At 41.0% G+C, this 20,226-nt stretch overlaps 1 protein-coding gene across 2 annotated transcripts in view; it reads left to right on the top strand.

Annotated features, from left to right (window-relative positions):
- Nucleotides 1-20,226, top strand: part of prex1 (phosphatidylinositol-3,4,5-trisphosphate-dependent Rac exchange factor 1) — a 78,643-nt gene that overhangs the window by 25,638 nt on the left and 32,779 nt on the right. For both annotated transcript variants that reach the window (XM_005730780.1, XM_005730779.1), the window contains exons 5-13: nucleotides 1,854-1,955; nucleotides 2,076-2,237; nucleotides 4,788-4,921; nucleotides 5,225-5,340; nucleotides 6,962-7,111; nucleotides 11,021-11,168; nucleotides 16,033-16,133; nucleotides 17,795-17,898; nucleotides 18,906-18,955. In XM_005730780.1, the coding sequence (XP_005730837.1) occupies nucleotides 1,854-1,955; nucleotides 2,076-2,237; nucleotides 4,788-4,921; nucleotides 5,225-5,340; nucleotides 6,962-7,111; nucleotides 11,021-11,168; nucleotides 16,033-16,133; nucleotides 17,795-17,898; nucleotides 18,906-18,955 (1,067 nt within the window). The remainder of the gene's footprint in view (nucleotides 1-1,853; nucleotides 1,956-2,075; nucleotides 2,238-4,787; nucleotides 4,922-5,224; nucleotides 5,341-6,961; nucleotides 7,112-11,020; nucleotides 11,169-16,032; nucleotides 16,134-17,794; nucleotides 17,899-18,905; nucleotides 18,956-20,226) is intronic.

The following is a 20,226-nucleotide window of genomic DNA, read 5'->3' as shown; positions in this document are numbered from 1 at the left end:
TTTCTGGGATTGGCCAAGAGATCTGAAGCCCCACGTTTGTCACTGCCTGATGGTTTGCTTCCATGGTTTTATTCTGAGCCACAGGAGTGGGAAAAAGTAGGATCACTGTTGCTGTGCTGCGCTGCACCCCCCACCCCCACGCCACTGCCCCCCACATCCTCCTCCTGGCCGTGTCATGCTACAATTGATTGGTTGGGTCTAGCACCACAATAACGAATCCAAAATAAAATCACTGCACAACATCTGCTTTTGTATTAAAGTGGTTGTCAGACCTGCTTTGTCATCTCAAATTGTCGGATGAGCTCACATGTTTGGTGTAGCAACAACCAGCAAAACAGAAACGACACAGAGTCACTGAGATTTGAACGTGCGTGAGGTACCGGCGTAGAAAATATGGGAAGCTTTTAAAATTATATTTAGAAGAGACTCAAGTTTTGCATCTACATTTGTCAGTTTGTTAGTTTGTTAACTGCTACAAATCATTTTCATGGTCATTTATATGCAGTATAATATGTATTGCCATTAGCTTTTTCCCCCAGCTGTTTAATCCCATTGGATTTTTTTTTCTGGATTACACAGTTTCCATTCAAATTTAATCACACAACTGAGGGAGCTTCTGAAATTGTATCCAGAAACTGCAAGTGCTAATTGCATTGGAAGACTACAGAGAAAAGCGAAGTGAAAGCAAGAAGGAGGTCAGAATGAAGAGCAGAGGGAATTCTGGCTTTTAAGCAGGCAGATTACAAATAAGCAAAAGATAAGAGGGAATGAAAGCATGAGAAAGTCTGTATAGGAGCGGCGGTGTGGGCGAGAAGTGGCGAGGGGCAAGTGTTTAACACATTAGGAATTTGTGGAATTCCAAAGTTGCACATTTTCCCATCAAAAATGCTACTGGAAAAAGCCTAACCCTCCGCACCGACTTCTCCTGCTAGAAGGGTATTACGAGGAGATTATTTAGCTCTAAACTGATCTCTTACATTTCTACCCACTGATAAACACTAGTGGTTTATCGGCATGGCTGCTTTTGATCTCTCTTCCCATCCTGACAGGATGCACTCTAGCAAAAAAATAGAGAAACCATGACTGTAACTGTAACTACTTTTTTTCCCTTTTACTCTTAAAAAAACACCTATATTCAGCTGCTTAGGGGGTCTTTTTTTCAAAGCCCAAATATTCTGTGGAATGAGGTGACGTTACGGAGGTTTCAAAGTGATCCTTGGTGAAAAGAGGGGATGTTTTTGAGGGGGTTTCCACTAGTGAAGCAGAAGAAATGTAGCAACATTTCAACCTTGCTTTCCTCTGAGTGAAGCAAAACCAGACGGATGTTTAACTTTGCACAAAACCTCCCCCCAAAAAAACAAAACACAAGTTTAAAATAGAAAAAATAAAGAGTTTTTTGTTTTTGCTTTACACGCAAGCTTTTTCAACCTGATGTTTAGACACATAATCATTTATACAACAATGTGCATTAACATGTATTGTTTTTTTGGTGGGGGAGGTTAAATGGTAAATGGCCTGTATTTATATAGCGCTTTACTAGTCCCTAAGGACCCCAAAGCGTTTTACATATCCAGTCATCCACCCATTCACACACACATTCACACACTGGCGATGGCAAGCTACATTGTAGCCACAGCCACCCTGGGGCGCACTGACAGAGGCGAGGCTGCCGGACACTGGCGCCACCGGGCCCTCTGACCACCACCAGTAGGCAACGGGTGAAGTGTCTTGCCCAAGGACACAACGACCGAGACTGTCCAAGCCGGGGCTCGAACCGGCAACCTTCCGATTACAAGGCGAACTCCCAACTCTTGAGCCACGATTAATAATCTTTATTTTCCTTTCTTCTTAAGCACTGTATGTTGCTCGGAGGGAAGAAAAGCACAGATATTCCCCTGGAGGGCTACCTCCTCACTCCCATTCAGAGGATTTGCAAGTACCCCCTGCTGCTGAAGGTACTGTGCACCTGCTACAATAAGAAACTTGACCCTGACATCAAATAATAATAATCAGAAACAGGTCTGTGATGAGACCAGCGTCTCTTATTTTTAAAACCTCCATCTTCCTCGTCTTAGGAGCTGCTAAAGAGGACTCCCAAGAAGCATGCAGATTATCCGGCGGTGGAGGAGGCTCTGCAGGCCATGAAGGCCGTCTGCTCCAACATCAATGAGACTAAAAGGCAGATGGAGAAACTGGAGGCCCTGGAACAGCTGCAGTCCCACATCGAAGGATGGGAGGTAAGGAGAAAGACATGTTCATCGACATGTTTGAGAAAGACCTCAACCTCTGCTATCCTCATCTATCTTAACAGTTAAACTCCGCTGTAGCCAAATCACTGCTTTAAGCACAGGGGCCACTGACAGGGCTTGAGAGCCGTGTGAAGGGTCCAGTGAATTTTTCACGCCTCCCTCACCCACCACAACAGAGGCCTTGTCTTAGCGGGCACCACTGGGACAATCCACCCACACAGGGTGCCGAGGGGGATGCCAGAGGGCTTGCTGCCCAATCAGAAGAGACCTAAGCAGCAGGGCCTCAGTCTCACATGTACTGGGATGGTGATGTGGTAGGACCTTTTGGAGGAGAGAAAAGACAAAACTGAGGGATAGAACCAGAGAAGGGGCCCCACTGGGACATCCCACTATCTGCTTGCCAAAACCTGCCATTCCCTCTGAAAGAAGTTGCAGTTTGACTCTGATATGATAGCTGTGCCTCTGGAAAAATAGAAAGAAAAACAACAAATGGTTTTTCAGCTTATCAGTTATGTTTTTCACTGTTAAGCTTTAACCACTGTAATGCCCCACGTCCTTTATAGACCTCAGGAAGTGGTGCTGATGTAGTTAGCCAATCAGGATGGGAGAAGATGCTGAGAAATTATTCAGTGAGTTTCGTGAACTCTCAAATGTACAGAAGTAGTTTGCATTAAGGTTTAAAATATTTTAAACGATACAACTTTCAGTTTTGTGCCGTTGGTTAAATGAGTCAGTCTGCTATTGAAACATGCAAGAAACATTTTCACTATTTTTTTACATTATCGATGTAGGATAATGGATAATTTAAATGATTTCTAGTTTAATTCCTAAATATAATAATTGTCCCCTGTGTTAGATTGTTCTGATTTAAATTTTTTCTTTTCCTCTAAACACAAAAAGGAGTCATGGAAAGGCACTTTACTCTGACCTTGCCCCCTGTAGAGCCTTCAACCTAACAGCATTAGTCTCGCTCTTCTTTCCTCTCTCCAGCCACTCTCAAAGGCTAATCACCTCCAGCCCTAATGGTGGAGGCCGCTGGTTGTAGCAACGCATTACTGCTTGGATTCACTACGCACGTGCACGCATGTGTACCCTTTGCATACTGAGTCATGCATCATGTGGCTGTAAACACAAGTCCAGCCTTTCTCTGCACCTATTCCCAGCAAACCCCAGACTGGTGCAGTTTAACTTGAGCGTGAAACATGATCTCCTCCCCCAAGCCCAGTCATAAGAAAAGCTCAAAAAATAATAATAATTTTTCTCTCTATGAACTTTGGAGATATACACATCTATTACAGATATGTAATCATGAGAATCGATTATGAATGCTTAAGAGTTGGTGTGGCCCACTGTGGGGGTTTCCACAAGTCTCTGGTAGACTGGAGTTAGAAACTTCAAAGATGACACTAAAGCCCAGATCTGTTGGCTGACGTGACAGAGGGTGATGGGTATCCTGCAGGCTAAAGGGAGTAAGGTGTCCACACATGGGTGTGTTTAGTTCCAGATGATTTGGAGTGGAACGATTTGTAGAACAATGAGTAATGAGTTGTCTTTTAGAGTTATTATTATATTACTTGGTAGCCTTGTTTTGACAGCTTTAGCGAGCTGTGTGTGACCTCAGGCCTTCTCTATAGAACGTTATCCAGGCTAAGTTCAATCAATTAATGTTTCACATTTGGTCATTCGTGTCTTGTGCAGGAAGTGTAATCTAAAATCTTGTGTTTAACACACAGATTGTCGGTTCAGTGCATAACGTTTGTGTCACTGTTTTAAGAGAAACAGTCGTTTCAGTCTTAATGCGCTGTGGTCCATTTGATAGCTGACGAGAAACGGCTTTTTATGTAAGAGCTGATCACACCCTGTGAAAGTGGTTGGCGGTAGAGTAACACATTACATCTTATTGTTTAAGTGCATTGTGATGGGCTGGGCTTCTGAAAACGGTTTTTAAACCTCGCTCGGCATGATTGCCGTACACAGATTTGTGCCAGATTCCCTGCACAAATTCCCTTCTATCCATATATTATCTACCTATATCTATATAGGTGTGTTTTTATATGTGGGGATGTATTTTTAGCTGTTTGTGTGCAAACATTTGCATCCTGAAAGGAGAATAAATGATTAAAATATGTTTTGTTTTTCCCCCCCATCACAAGTTCAGTGACTAACCAGTGTGAGGCTAATTGTCCCAGCTTGGAGCAGCACACAGTTCATATTTTTATATTTTTGAACTGGAGAAATGTAAAAATGAAGATGAGCGGAGGGGGGTGGAGCAGCTGTGTTCAGTCTTCCCTATCATTGAGGAAGGAATGAAAACAAACTGGTCAGAGTGTGAAAGTTGAATTTTATATTGTTTCAATGAGGTTGTGAACTCTTTAAGTTTTGATGCAGGCAGAGGTGTTTTCTTTGCAGCTGTCAGTTCTGCTGTACTGGGAGTACTAAAAGTTTCCATGCTCTCCTCTAATAAAATAAACAGCCACTGAAGCACATGACCAATCTTCCCTTTTAATCTTGTGTTTCTTCTTCTTCTTTCTTCTTCAGGGAACCAACTTGACAGATATCTGCACAGAGCTCCTGCTTCATGGAAATCTTCTGAAAATTTCAGCAGGCAACATCCAAGAACGTGTCTTCTTCCTGTTCGATAACCTTTTGGTTTACTGCAAAAGGAAGTCCAGGTAAGGGAGGCCTTCAAAACCGTGGGCCAAGAGCAGTGAGAACAAGAAAGCATTCAGACCTTTTTTATTTTTATTAGCAGACCAGCGTAAGGAAGCCAGACGTGGAAAATTAGAGCAAATGCCCACATTCTCGCTAATGTAGACCCATCTTTAGCATGCAAGCAAAACAAAAACACCTACGTGTGTCTGCTGGCTCCAATACCTGCAACTTTATGAATATGAATGTCCTCCAGACACACGGCACTGGCATCAGCAGATGTTTTCCCTGCTGACTGTAACCACGGTGTTTGTCCCTTTTCCCAGGGTTTCTGGAAAGAAGTCCACCAAGAGGACCAAGTCTATCAACGGGCCTCTCTATGTGTTCAGGGGCCGAATTAACACAGAGGTGATGGAGGTGGAAAATGTGGAGGATGGAACAGGTTTGTGTTTGCCCAGCAGCGTCACCTTGCGAGACCGTCTATATGCTGTCAATCATTTAAGTCTTCCAGAGTATTTATTGAACCATTTCTCACGAGGTTCTTGTTATTTATGAGGCAACTCAGTCTCTCTATCTGTTCCCTTTTTCTTTTCTTTTGTTGTAAATAATCAAGCCAGTGTAGAAAATTTCAACGGTAGAGGTGCTATTTGCATACACTGCTCGCTTTTGATTTCAGGTCTTTGTTCATAAAGCCGTGCCTTTTAAAAACTTCAGGTCTTTGTTCATAAAGCCGTGCCTTTTAAAAACTGTCGATTGGAAATGAATCAGGTACTTTGTTGACAGTTAGGGTGGAGTATCATATGTGTGTGCCTAGTTTCAAACAGGATGTAGCTCACAAACTCATATACCACCTTTTTGATGTCAACAACGCAGGAATAGGTTTAGGTGTCGATAAAAATCTCAAGTGCAAAAACACAATCCTGAGCTAGGTGATAAAATTATTGTGCTCTCATTCAGGGTGAGATATCATACCATCGCGCGACTCATCTGCAGTCTTGGAGTGATACGGTCACCCTTGTGCTTTGCTCTTGTGGTTTAGTTGCGAGGCACCATGCTGGGTTGGTACTCGCTGTCCCCTGATGAAGAAACGCTCGGTCCTTCCGCTCACGTTTCCTCTTTTTTTTTCCGTCTCTCTCTTCTATGCTGGCAATTTATTTTGCAAGCTCACATGACCTTTTTCTGCATGTTAGCTGTCACATTTAGATAGCTGAGAGGGAAACCACAAAGAAAAACAGGCCTTATTCGTAGAACTTAGGGCTACCTCATTGGAAATGCATACATGTGTGAAGTCTCAGAACACAGATTATCTGATTATCTAATGCTGACAGCTTTGATGGAGTGGAATTAACCAGCATCAAGTGACCTGAAACCTTTCGCCACACAGTTATATAAAGGTGACTTAAATTTGATTCATTTAGGTAATTTGTTGTAAAATTAGGGCAAAAGTCTTCACATTTGCAAAAATTAAGAGATAAAAGAACCGCTTCACTTGCAATCTGTAGCTGTCCCAATAGGTCTACTGCATATACTTAAATCATTTTTCCTAGAATCCCTCTTTTCCGTCTGAGTGGCTGAAAAGGGTCTCGGCACAGTATGGGAGTGTGTTTCAACACCCGAACTCCCATGGAACAGCAGGCTCTGCTCCCTGTGATCTGTAGTATCTGATCTATTTTTATGACCTTTGAGCACGAAGCTAATGCACTCCATTACCAGCGGCCATTCATTATTCAGTAGCTGTTCACCTGCAGCTAAATGGATGATAAAATTAGAAAGGGGTACGAGGAGCGATTTTTGTCGAGTCGGTGAAAAAACGGTCCTTTCGCTACTCTTAGTGTGCATCCTGTGTCATCTTAATTGGCTTGTAAATCATCCCGTGAGGTTGTAAATCCTCTGTAAAGATAGCTTTAATGCTAACTTTACACATGTGACCTGATTGCAGTAACTACTTTCTTTACTTACCTTTGAGGTTCCTGTTACAGGTAAACATTTGAATTGTTTTTGAGCCTTAAAGAAAACTGCGAGGTCACCTTAGCCTAACAGTCTTCCATCTTTTTGCTTCCCAGCGGACTATCACAGCAACAACTACACAGTGACCAATGGCTGGAAGATCCACAACACAGCAAAAAACAAGTGGTTTGTCTGCATGGCCAAAAACGCCGAGGACAAGCAGAAGTGGCTGGATGCCATCTTGAGGGAACGGGAGCAAAGAGAGAGTAAGTGGCATTTTTCTAAAAGGCCATTTCTACTGTGTAGTTTGTGGGGCAGATGGCGACAAACCAGAGTCCTTTTATTTTGTAATCGTGCTTTTGCAAGAAAGTCTGCGTATGAGAGCGACTCTGTTTTCCCTTTGTTGGCGTGTTTCACTGTGTTTGTATGTATTGCCTTCTGCTCTCAGTCACAAGCTGAAAGTCTGGCTTTTCTTGATCTGCAAGATTCCGTTTTTCTTTTACTCGTTATCTTTCATGCCGCATTCTTTACTTTCATTCCAAGAATAGATGTAAATCGGAAATACACAGGTGGAGTTAATGTTACTTAATACATTCCAGTATGCAGGATCAAAGATTCAGCTTGTCCAGTACCATGACTGTTTTTAGTGGAATGCAGTTATCACTTTTGTTAGACACGTGTTTTTTCTGAATGCTCTAGGAATCGTTTGTCAGTTCAATAGCATGCCCGATACTTTGAAGTCTCTGTGTGGGGGCTTGTTTTGGCTTTTGCTTTTCCTGATTTTTAGCTGTAACCATCCTGTTTGGCAGCTTCTGCTGCTGGCTGGTAAGCTGCCCTACATGTCGGCGTCACTCTATATACCCAAACTATCAAAGCACCTCAGCTGGCACCCACTAATGACTGTGGATGTGCTTCTGACCTGGATACGATGTTCACATCCCGCAGCCATGTCCCACCTTGAATGAGCTGCCTGGCTTTGTTTGTAAAACAGAGGCTTAGGTGACATGACATTTGGGAGGTTACCTGGTTGACCCTTGTGGTAGAAGCTGCGAGAGGAAGAAAGAGAAATTAGTGACAGTGGCACATTTGGCAAATCAGAGCATTTACTGTCAACAAAAACATATTCATTGACAAAGAGGATAAAAAAGGCATCCTGGTCAAATGCTTAAAATAGAAAAGCTTTCACTTTTCAAAGAAAGTGAAACAGTTCTGTGAAACAAGTGTGTTTTAATGAATCTGCATCTATTTTTACTGTGGTAAAACTTTTGATATGCATTTTTGGCAACCCTTGAAGTGTCACGAGGAAGTGATCGTGGCACATATTTGCATTAATGTGCAGAGAGTCAAATGCACTTAGTGTTCATTCATTAATAGAAAATAGAAACCCCAGCACCACTTCCACTCATTTTGTAATTAGCAATGAAAAGCGATCATCTTGTTTCCTTTCAACTTCTGACTCTTTTGCCTCCAAATGTGTCCCCACCTGTTCAGCACCAGCCATCTGTCTTTGTTATGTTCGCCGAATTAGACGGTGTAAAAGGCTTTGACTGGTTTTGCTGGGGCACAAAACGGGCCACCTGATAATGTTGATGGCTAAAACCCAAAAGCAGTCAGACAATGATTTGGCTGAATCCAAATGAATGAAGATTTAGCTGTGTCTGCTGTTTAACAGAGGACAATTACTCGATTTAACCTTAATCGTTCCTTAGTCGTTTTTTAAAATTACATCTGCAATTTCGGACCCCATTGAAGGATTTGGAGCAGAGTTTGACGTTATCGGCATTCGATTCTGTGATGAAAGGGTTTCAGAAAAGGAACGAGTATGAAGGAGTGTGCTGCAGCCTGTGGTGTTGAGTTTCAACCCGGCGGAAATCGACCTGAGGCGAACAGATGCCAGATCAGTCACAGTTCCCAATTTTCCCTACTCTCTCCCCTTCTGTTACCCTCGCTGCCGTACACTCTGCTTTCACTGTGCTTACCTTTCTTCCAAGCTCTTTACCCGTCTAGACAGCAGCATGTTTTACTGTAATAAATCCTGGCAGCGATCCTTTTCACATCTCTCCCTGCATGCATTATTAGTTTTCTTGACATGGCTTACTTGTTGTAGCTTTTTTTTCTCCTTTTTTGCTCCAGTCCTTTACCGTGTTAGACATATGACTCCCTTTAAAGCCCCCCAACCCCCCAAAAGGACTTTCATTGTTCAACAACTGCCAGCTGGAAGCGGTGTTCTCGTATCAGTGTTTTTGTGGAAGTTTAAGAGAAAACGGACGTCGGATACCGTGATAGGGTTTTATCTCGTGCCAGTGAGCATGGGAAGATGAGGAGTAGTACAAGACAAGCTCTGACAGCTGGAGCAGAATCTGGGGGGGGGGGCGTCTCCGCTGGACAGGTCCCGTCTGTTGTTCAATGACACTCATTGTTTAAGTCTACTCCAGCTGCTGCCAAATGTAATATAACCCCACCTCCATCACAGCCAGTGGAGATCTCCGAAGAATCAAAGGAGAAAATTGGATTCTAGAATAAGCCGTGCAACTTTTCGCATTGTTCGCCCCACCTCCCCTCTTTTCAGTGGGTCACAATCCTACACCATCACTCAAGTTCTTGCCTTTTTAAATGGTTTGACTTGAATAATGCATTTTAAAGGGTATAAGTTAGTTTTCAGCATCATTGCATAGTTTATCCCGAACACCACAGATATCTATAAAGTATTAATAATGCTGAAAATATATAATATAAAGTATACTTGGGCACAAGGCATAAAAAAATGGAAAAACAAAAGTGAGGTCAGAGGTCGAATGTGACACGATATTTTGAATACCCACATACCAGTATCATTTCCTAAATGTTGCCAGTATAAACAAAGTTAGTGATATTTTAAGCACAGTTTTAAAGAAAGGACATTTTATGAAAGTGTGACCTCATTAGACCTTGAAAACAAGTACAAAGTAACACGAAAAAAAGAATCACTCCCTATATGACTATACGTTGTCAATGCAAATCATTGCAGTCAGAAAATGCGTAGTTTTATATCTATATAGCATTACTAGCACATTAGCAGATCAAACTATTGACCTTGAAGAAGAGGTGAGGTCTCAAATGTGACACATATTTTAAACATCTATATGGTACTTTCCATATGTTGATAATACACACGACACATGTGAGAATCATAGTTTTTAAGTTATAAGACTTTTAAAAGGCAATTTTCGACCAATAAATCATTAAGTTGACCTTGATGGGTGTAAGCTAAATTTGAACGGATTGTAAACATGACCCTGCTCTACACCCTTACAAAGTTTGATCTGAATTCATTTTGATGAATGACACACAACGCAAACATAACCCTCTTGGCTGAGGTAATAAAATGAATTATTTGAGAGAATTAGCAGAAAAAATTAATTGCTAATACACTTGGTAATATTTTAGTACAAAAGCTGCTGTAAAACGTTTTAAAATAGCAAAAGATATAGTAAAAAGGTAAAATGTTGATCATTGCATTTTGCCCAGTGAACTGTAGTGGTGCCCCATGTGTGTCGCTTTTGAAATATAGCACTTTGCAGTTTGGGAGCCTGATGTGCCTCTCCGTAGAGTCCAGCAGATTAGGGAGTCACAGTTGGAGCAGAGTCGAGTTGCTTGAGTCCAAAAGTCTCACTTTGCAGTCCAGAAGTTCATCAAGGCCCTGAACAACTTTAAGCAGCACAAACGGTATACTCACTGAAGACTGGAGTGGCAGGCCTAACAATGCTTTATTCCGCTTTATAATAAAGGAATAATGTTTAACAAACGGACACAGGAACGAGATCAAGATCACGCTGACCTCTTGAACTTGACTTACTCTAAAACAGCTCGTCTAGGGGAGATTAACATCTGGGTTTGTGGCAGACCCAAGCCGGCATGGCTTCATTCCATCTGTACAACAACAGACTGCAAACACGCAGTCCAGGCTAGCAGCACCGTGACGTGTTTTTGCCTCTTTGCTTTTATGTAGATAGCCGTGCAGTGCAAGTCTGTCCTGTAGTGGTTCGGCTATATTTTTCTTGGCTGAAATCTTGTTTGTTCATTGATTTCTGCTCCCAAATTTTTTCATAGTCTTACTCTGTTGAAGGTCCTTGTATTAAATACAGTGAATCCTCGCAGCTCTAACTTGCTTCATGTTTGTTTTTTGTTGTTTTTAGGTCTCAAACTGGGAATGGAGCGGGATGCCTATGTGATGATTGCAGAAAAGGGCGAGAAGCTCTACCACATGATGATGACCAAGAGTCGACACCTGATTAAGGACAGGAGAAAGAAGCTCAGCATTGTGCCCAAGTGCTTCATGGGAAAGTGAGTTTCTTGGCTTCCTGAGTATGGGGGTCTCTGTAGGTTTCAAGAATGTGACTGCAGTGCCACGCTGTTCACATGAGGGTCTTTACAAATTGTTCTTACGTAAGATCAGCAGGCTTTCAAAGGCGCTGGTATCCAGTCTCCCCAAGTCCTGGCAAAATGCCTAAACTGCTTTATCCCTGCATCCCCTTGACTGTAATGAGCCCCCCTCACAGTCTGCTCTCATGGGTTATAGAAAGGGCCACGTTGCTGCCTACTCCCCCCCCCCCATGCCATATCATTGAGCACACACTGACACAGAGACTTTCATTAGCAAAGGGCCTTTAGCTGCTTCAACAGGCCATTCCACTTTATGTCCCCTTGATGTCTCCGTGCAGTGAGAAGAAAATAAGAGACTTGCTTCTACTTCCCTGGTTTCCTCTGCATGCACATCAGTTTTTGTAAGATCCTGAGCAGCAATTAAAATTCTTTCTGGCACCATCTCGGGGAAACAAAACATAAAAACTAGGCAACGCTTACGATGGAGACTGATGGCCGCTCTTGTAAAGAGAAATCAGGGAGCAAGCATTAACGTCTGCAACACTGCCAAAGCGGCCTCTCAGTATATCAGAGATTATAAAATGCGTACCTCACGCAAAAGTGTTTTTAAAAATGTATTTTTTATGCATGAGTAAATGTAGTGGATGATAACAGAGGAATCACACCAGTGATGGTGCCCAGAAGTGAATTCATAAGACTTTAAAAATATGCAGTGGTGTTTATTAGAGTCAAGTTAACTCTTCCATGTTTTCAAATCAGTTTCTGTTTCTGCTAGGAATTATAGTTTGCCATACTATGTGTCCGTATCTGTGCAAGTTTGTGTGTGTGTGTGTAAGCTTTCATAGTCAGAGCATATTCCCTTTTTATCATCTTCTCTGGAAGGCAATGATTCATCACCAAATACTTTCAGTTCAGGTCACTATCAGAACAGTAGTTTTCGATCGTTTTCCAATTTGAGTGTTTCTGCTTTTGCCCGCCCCCATAAATGCATTTTTAAATTTCTTACTCTCTCATCTCTTTACACTCACTGTCATATCATTCTACCATCTCCCCCTTTCCTCACTTTATCACTCGTTCATTTCCTGCCAGTAAGTGCAACCACGCGATCTGATATCGTCGTGTTGGTGTTGTTCCCAGATCATCATACTAAATGTTGTTCCAGGATCAGCATTGCAAGTGACCAATCAGAATGTTGTGATGTCATACTTTTGCGACTTCGGGAAAAACCGCCGTAAAACAAAAAACTGTATTTAAGCTGTGAGAAACTGCTTCTGTCCGCCGATCAACGGACCCTAACCCTAACCGTAACCCTTTAATAAACGATAAGCAGAACTGATACTGTCCTTGCAACATTGGAATTTCATAAATGCACAATGGCTTGGCGCACAAAAGAATAACATCAGAACAATGTGATTGGTCACTTGCAATGTTGATCCTGGAACAACATTTTCATGATGATCTGGGAACCACACCAACACGACGATATCAGATCATCTTTGCATTTATTTTTCTGATGAAATTAGCAACGGTCATAGATTTAGTGCTTATTGCATTAAACGGAGATGCTGACTCCGGTTTGATACGACTCTGTTGTGTTGATAGCCTAATTCCATCAAGTCACTGTTGTGGAAAATTGCCGGTGTTAACACTTTTTTTTTTTTCCCTTACTAGCTTAATTTTGGTTGTGCCCATCTTTCCAGTATAAGACCTCTGGCTAGGATGAGCACCTCAAGTGTTCAGCTCCATTCCAATCTGCTTCTGCTCCACTATTCTTTGTTCAAGGGCATGGTTAAAGGGGGGTTGGGATGGCACCACTGGCTATATGTAAAGTTTTAGCCATTGTGCTGTTTTGAAACCAGCAAAACAATTTACTAAATTATGCGGAAGACATGTCTTATATACTGCCTTATTGACTCTGATGAAACCGTAATTTTCAGTCCTAATGGGCGACACATGGACACATTGCCTCACAGCAAGAAGGTCCTGGGTTTGAATCCACCATCTGGCTAGAGCCTTTCTATGTGGTTTGCATGGTCTCCCTGTGTTTATATGGGTTCTGTCCGGGTACTGTGGATTCTTCACACAGTCCAAAGACATGCAGTTAGTGGGGTTAGGTTAATTGGCAATTCTAATTGCCCATAGGTGTGAATGGTCGTCTGTCTCTTTTTGTTAGCCCTGCGACACACTGCTGAACTGTCCAGGTGTACCCTACTTCTCCCCCTATCTTAGCTGGTATTGGCCCCGCTCCTCTGTCACTCTGAAAATGATGATGAAATGATGAAAATGAAGTGCAAGGTAATGAATGGATGGGCATAATGATCAGATCTGAAATTAGCAGTTGAGATCATATACTTATTAGGAAACTATTTACTGAGTTCATAAATTAAGTAAACAAGAGGAGACTTTTATCCAATAAGACTTCTTTTTGCATGTTTGGAAGTTGTAGGCACTCAAATCAGACCACGATTAGATTCAGTGAGCTTTTTAAAATGACTCTTTAAAAAAAAAACAAGTGTTGGTGAAGACAGACCGCATCAGTAGGTGCTTGATTAAACGCATCTGTGGATGAAACTGAAAACACCCAAATGTAAGTTTAAAGAGATGCGGCCAAACAGGCTTAACAAGGTTGTCCAATGTATATTTGTAACAATAACTGTATGATTTTGAAACAATATTTATTGATAGAAGATTTGCTAATAGTAGCTCCATAACAATACATTTTTAAGGTGTAAAACACTACATCTGTAATGGACATTTATGTGGTAAAATATATTTTCAGGCTCTGGTGCAGTATACTTTATATTATACACTCTGTACTAATGCAATGCACAAAAACACAGAAAATCCAGCTGTCTTTTTATGTCTTTCTATTTATGTCTTGTAGAATTTACAGGCTTTTATGGTTCTTTGCCTCTGCTTCTGTTGGGTGTAAAACTAACCTGCGTGTCATTTTCACAATGCATGTTAACTCTAGGCAAGATTTAATTAAGCATGTGGCGTCATAAAAGCCACAAAATTTTAAACTCAAGTAAAAGGTCAAAGGTTCTGACCCACAGTGTCATGCAAATGGAATAGATTATGAATGATGTTTTCAGGAAAAAAGTCTCAAACAAAACAAAACACAAAAGTTTGGAAAATTACATTTTTTAAAATCTTGATGAGGTGTTGTTAGTGTGCATTTAGAAGTAAAATCTGTTGGTTTCTTAAATTTTACTGTATTACTCTGTATATCTTTGTGTTCATTCCCATAACAGCTCTGTGTCCCAAAATTAACCTGACTCTTACATAACACCCACATACCCATACCTAGTGTCCCATTCACTTGAGTCCCCTGTCATTGTCACTTAACAGCCAAAGAACATAAATGGAGACAATGAACACACACTCACAAATATTACAATCATGAAATCATGTTTTATTCTCAGTTTGAGGGAGAAAAGGAAACTCGGGACTTGCTCATGCACATATACAGCTCTACATGTTAGAGCACTCACTTGGCATGCTCTTTTCTCTTCAAAGATTTCTATATAATCATGCATACAATGTGAGCATATGGTTATGTGTTGACTTCATACATACACATGCACACATTATGCGCTTGACATTTACACATTCTTCTCATACACTAGGCTAATAAATCTATTGCATGACTGCCTGGAAGCAAATCCACACATAAGGACAGATTTCACACATACAGCTTTCAGAATTATTACCATGCTGGCGTGCTCAATCCCAGAATTAATGAACATGCACGGACACAAACATGCACCAGCTCTCTCCAGTTCACGGTTCGTCATTATCTGGGCAAGCGATTTCACTCAGCAGCATGAAAGGCAAAGAAGGGGAGAATGTAATTTTCTCCTTCAAACATTTGTTCTGCGCACACTGGGTGTGAAGACAAGTGAGCAGAGCTTAGAAGTGCTTACATTTGAATGGTTAATGCTTGTATTCAAGCAGCTGTGAGGGATATCTGGAGGAAAAGATAAACTATTCATTTTTGTGGAATTTGTGCCATTTATAACTTTGCTCTAGTTTAAAGGACCCCCCCAAACAAAAACCAACAAAATAACCCCAAAACAAACTGCAATACATTTTATCCTTAAAAAGCTTTACCATAGTATGAACATACTAGATTGCATAAGAGTGCCATATGACAGTGAAGCTGTTCTGTAGCTAGGATATATTTCGCTAGCTGTATGGTGTGAGCATACTAGAAAAAAAGATGGCTCTGGTATAAGACACATGGCCTAACAACAATACTTATATCAGTGGAATAGAGTGCAGAAAAACAAACATTATAAACTGCTTTTCTTGCAGTTAAATAGGGTTTAAAAAATTATTTAAAGGTAGAACGCTGTATTAGCTCTGCTAACTAGCAATGATTAGCATGTACATTAGCCACATTTAGCTGTTAGAGCCACAATCTGCAATATAAGGCAGTGCTTGCTTACATACAGACACAATATTAGTTTGAAAAATCACTTCCTCAGACACGACCTAACCTCTTTGTAGGATTTAACATGACTAATGATGTCAGTAACTAAACTTCAGGTTGTTGCATTAACTCAGTATTGATCTGTGTAGTCATTCGCGCTCCGTACATTCACATTCAAAATAAATTTTATCAAACCAAAAATGCCACTTTTCACTCCAGACCGAACTGTAATGAAATCTGCCTTTTAAGTTAAATATATAAAAGTTTTGGCACCATTATGACCAAATCAGCCAATGCTTTTCAGAGTTTCTTAACTGACATGGTTGTTTAAGTACTTTAGCTATGAACAGCAGTCATAGATATCTCTCCATTTTTGTCTTGTGTCCTCAGTGAATTCGTGTCATGGCTCATAGAGAGCGGAGAGATCAGTAAACCTGAAGAAGGAGTCAACCTGGGACAAGCCTTACTTGAAAATGGCATCATCCATCATGGTGAGACAAATTAATGTAGTTATTTCTCCAACTCTTTACTCCTCTGTCATCTTCTAATCCTCTATAACGTTTGCATTTTAGAGCTCTGTAGCTCTCCTCGTCATTTTTCCCCCTGTTTGGTCCTTCTCTGTCTTCAGGCCTGTTTCTAATGGCTCCTTTTCTCTGATTCTCACTCTCTTTCTGTAATTGGTTGACTCATTCATATAACTCACAAATCCTCTGTGTTTTATGGTTGTCCCACAACGATCTGAAATTATTGTCTGGTATTGTCTCTTGCCCGAGGGACACTCATAGGTTTACTTACATGAATTATACATTTAGAAATGAAACAAAATACTCACACTTACTTGGACAGACACTATTATAGAGAGTGTGTATGAACACAACTGCTGCTGTTGCTGACAGGGCTCTTGTATGTAAGTGCAGGCCACTGTAAGTATTTCTACATGCCACACTCTCAGGAGAAATCTGCTGAGACCTAGTGTTCATATTCTTTAATACCTGTGAAAAATCCCAAGAAATCCTCCCTCACATTTACCATATAACCATAGAGAGACACAATGATGACATGCTGGGCTCTGTGGAACAGCTGTGAGGCTTTGTGGGTAAATTGAAGAGGTTTGAGCCCTGCAGGCAAAATGTAGGTGTCACAGTTATCCAGTGAAAAGAAATCAGAGAGAGGTAATGTAACAGATTGGGAGACCCACAGGAGTAAAAGTAAATCCATGTATTTTACAGTTCTTATCCAATTAGATGTACATGGTTGGTTTGAGGCACTTCCATCCTCCAGTTTACACCTGAATTTGAGCAATTTTGAGATCTTCTTTTTCCCTCCACAATAATTCAGCCATAATTTTATGTACTTTGAATCCCACAACACTTTACAATGACTGATTTGGTGGTGCATTCCTTTGGTTTTATGAGGGTATTTTAAGTCTAGACTGAGAAAACCAGCAGCTTGTTTGATTCAATGCCAGCTTGTTGTGGTGGAACCAAACTGCCTCTCATTGGCAGATTTCACGGTTAGCTTTGTGACTATCGTCTGTTTCTGTGTGTCAGTCATTTTTCCATTTTCCGTATTGGATTAATTCTAAATAAGTCATTCTGGAACTTTTTTTATTAGTGCAAGCTGGGACGTTTTTTTGGGACTGGTATTTGTCTGCTGTTAACGTCATTTATATCACTCCACCCAATGCCCCCAGGAAATATAGTTCTTGCCTCTTACCTTTTTTCTGTACTTATAGCAATACTATCAACAGATGCATCAAAAAGTGGCACATCAGCATTAAAATCTTAAAGGTCTCTATTCCAATGTCAAAAAGCAGTGTTGCAGTAAATTTGTTGCCGCAGTGCATCACTAGCTCATCATAACTGGTAAACCTCTTCAGCCTATTATGTGTGAATACAGCAATATTAACACTGGCATTGTATTAGATATGTCATCCAGTTACAGTTGAAAATCAGTAGCATATATGTCCATAACCTTAAGTCCATTTTTGAAGAGTAGATATTCGCAAAGGGAATATGTAAAGCAGAGAGTTTTCTTTGGCTTTGCTGTTCCACATTTCACAAAAAACACCTATGTTACAAACTCTAAATCATCTGATATTCAGCCTGGAGCAGAGCTGAGGTGACGGTTCCTTCTTTTGCTCTTGTTTTAGTGTCAGACAAACACCAGTTCAAGAATGAGCAGGTGATGTACCGTTTTCGTTATGACGATGGAACCTACAAGGCCCGCAGTGAGATGGAGGACATCATGTCGAAGGTAACGAGAGTTCTGCTTCTGGATCTTTTCATTGGTGCGACAGAACAAAGAGCATCAGGATAACGACAGTTGTAACGAATGAGCTGTAAATGTTTGCAATGGCTTTATATTAACTTTGAGGTAAAATAAGAATTCATTGACTTGTTTAAAGGGTCTGCCTCTGCAGATTTCTTCACTTTCATACCCAACAGCACAGCAAAAGTCAGCTAACATTTCTTTCCTCACATGCTTTTGCATGTTTTCATGGGTTCTCCTTCTCTATTTCAGCTTCCTCCCACAGTCCAAAAACATGCAAGGGTTAGGTTAATCGGTCGTCCTGAATTGGCAGTAGGTCTGAATGTGAGCAAGAATGGTTGTATGTCTCTGTGTGTCACCCCTGTGACACACAGGCGACCTGTTCAGGGCGTTCCATGCTTCTTGTGACCCTGAACTGGATAAGCAAAAGAAGACGGATGGACAGATTGATAAAAACTCTAAATGATTCTTGCACTGTCATGCTAAAGCTTAAAAAATACAATTCAGACCCACTATCTTCTTCCAGAAATTGAGAAAAAAATCAGCTTTTATTTTCTTTCTGCCGCTTTCATCTACTATCATTACAGCTCGATCCTCTCATCACATGTGGATCCTGCCGTATGGTGCAGTTGGCTGTTGTTCCATTAAAAAATATATTGTTCCTCCAAAACTGTCCACCTTTGACAAACTTTATACAATATAATTTGGACATTTTACAGTTTTAGATACGCTCCAGATACAATCTCACATCTCTCATAGACGAGTGAGGCAGAAGCTCAACTTGACAAAAACGATGAACCTTTTTTTGGTCTCCATTTGTTCTCAGACCTGACTGTTGTCAGGGTTTGATATAAAAAAAACAAACATTTTTTTGTCCTTAATTCATAGCCTTAGGGTAGCTCTTTTCAGTTGTTCTGAAGCCATGTTCATACCTGTTTACCCAAGGCGTGTATGATCTATGAGTCAGCAGCTCCATTTTTCTATCGTTACAGGGCGTCAGGCTTTACTGCCGGCTTCACAGCCTCCACACACCTATCATCAAGTAAGTACCTGCCCTTCTCCCTCTTTTCTTTCTCCTTCTTCATTCTTTATTCTCCGCTCTTAACATCCCTGCTCTCCAGGTGCAAACATGCATATTCATGAAGGGTTCACATTTGCCCCGAGTCACCCTTTCTGTGATGACTGAACAAATGGTATCCCTGCCAGGAATGACAACCCTCAAACCCTTTTCCCTTCCAAACTGGAGTCCGAGCCAGCCGTGAGCTGCTGTAGGTTTATGCTTTCAGGATTCAGTTTTTCATGGCTGGAGGCTTATATAAGCATGCTCTTAGAGGATTAAGGAGAGCCACTTACTGTGAGCATTTGTCTCTTTATCTTTACAGTATTGAGCGTTGAACTCTCTATTTCATACACAAATGCTCACACAGTCACTTTACCGCTGAGTGCACCTACTTAGAAAACTAATTACTACAGTGTGTAGTATATACATACACATAAACACACACTTTGTTAGCCTCACTATATGTTAATGTACATATGTAGCTAAACTAGGGTCGTTTAAATTATGGTTTACCTACTAATTACATACTAATCCTAAAATAATCCCATAAGGTGGCATAGAGTTATCTCACTTTACAAAAATCTAAATTTAAACAGAAACAGGAACCATGGGAAACTCACAATGTTCCTGTGTGATAAGCCCTCAAGGACACACACTGTACACACATTCTCTCTCTGCTCCCGTCCCTCCTTTCATACTATTCCCTGCTCATCTCTCTATCTTTCCCTCCATCACTCACCCGCTGATTGAAGTGGCCGGAGTTGCCATTGGTGCAAACAAAGAGCCTTTGGTCTGGGGACAAATCCTATTAACATACAAAGGCAATCCTTCTGCCTGCCAGGCACTTATTACGTAAGATGGCCTTGCTTTTTATTTATTTATTTGTTTTTAATTGTAAGCAGACACCATTAATTAAAATGTCTGAGTGATGGATGTGTTGCATTTATGAATAATAAATAATCATAAAACCGTGCCACTGTTTTATTAAACCTTGTCTGGTGACAGAGCCTCCAATGATTTCCTAATGATAGAATGCCTTGGAAAAAAGTAACTACATGATAAAATGCACATAAAACTAATAGAATTAACATCGATGATGTCATGGGTATACTATGTTGTTAAAACAGAAAGTCGCTGATCATAAAACGATACTGGGAAGTTATCCACTTTCACGGTTGTTTCACTGCGTTGTCAGCAGTGTCATTTGTGCCCGCATCATCATTTAATATATACGGCGCTTGTTTAATCTGAAT

Source organism: Pundamilia nyererei, unplaced genomic scaffold, assembly GCF_000239375.1.
Source record: "Pundamilia nyererei isolate P.nyererei 1_Seehausen unplaced genomic scaffold, PunNye1.0 scaffold00039, whole genome shotgun sequence".
Classification (NCBI taxonomy): domain Eukaryota; kingdom Metazoa; phylum Chordata; class Actinopteri; order Cichliformes; family Cichlidae; genus Pundamilia; species Pundamilia nyererei.
This window is presented reverse-complemented; position numbering and strand designations above follow the sequence as displayed.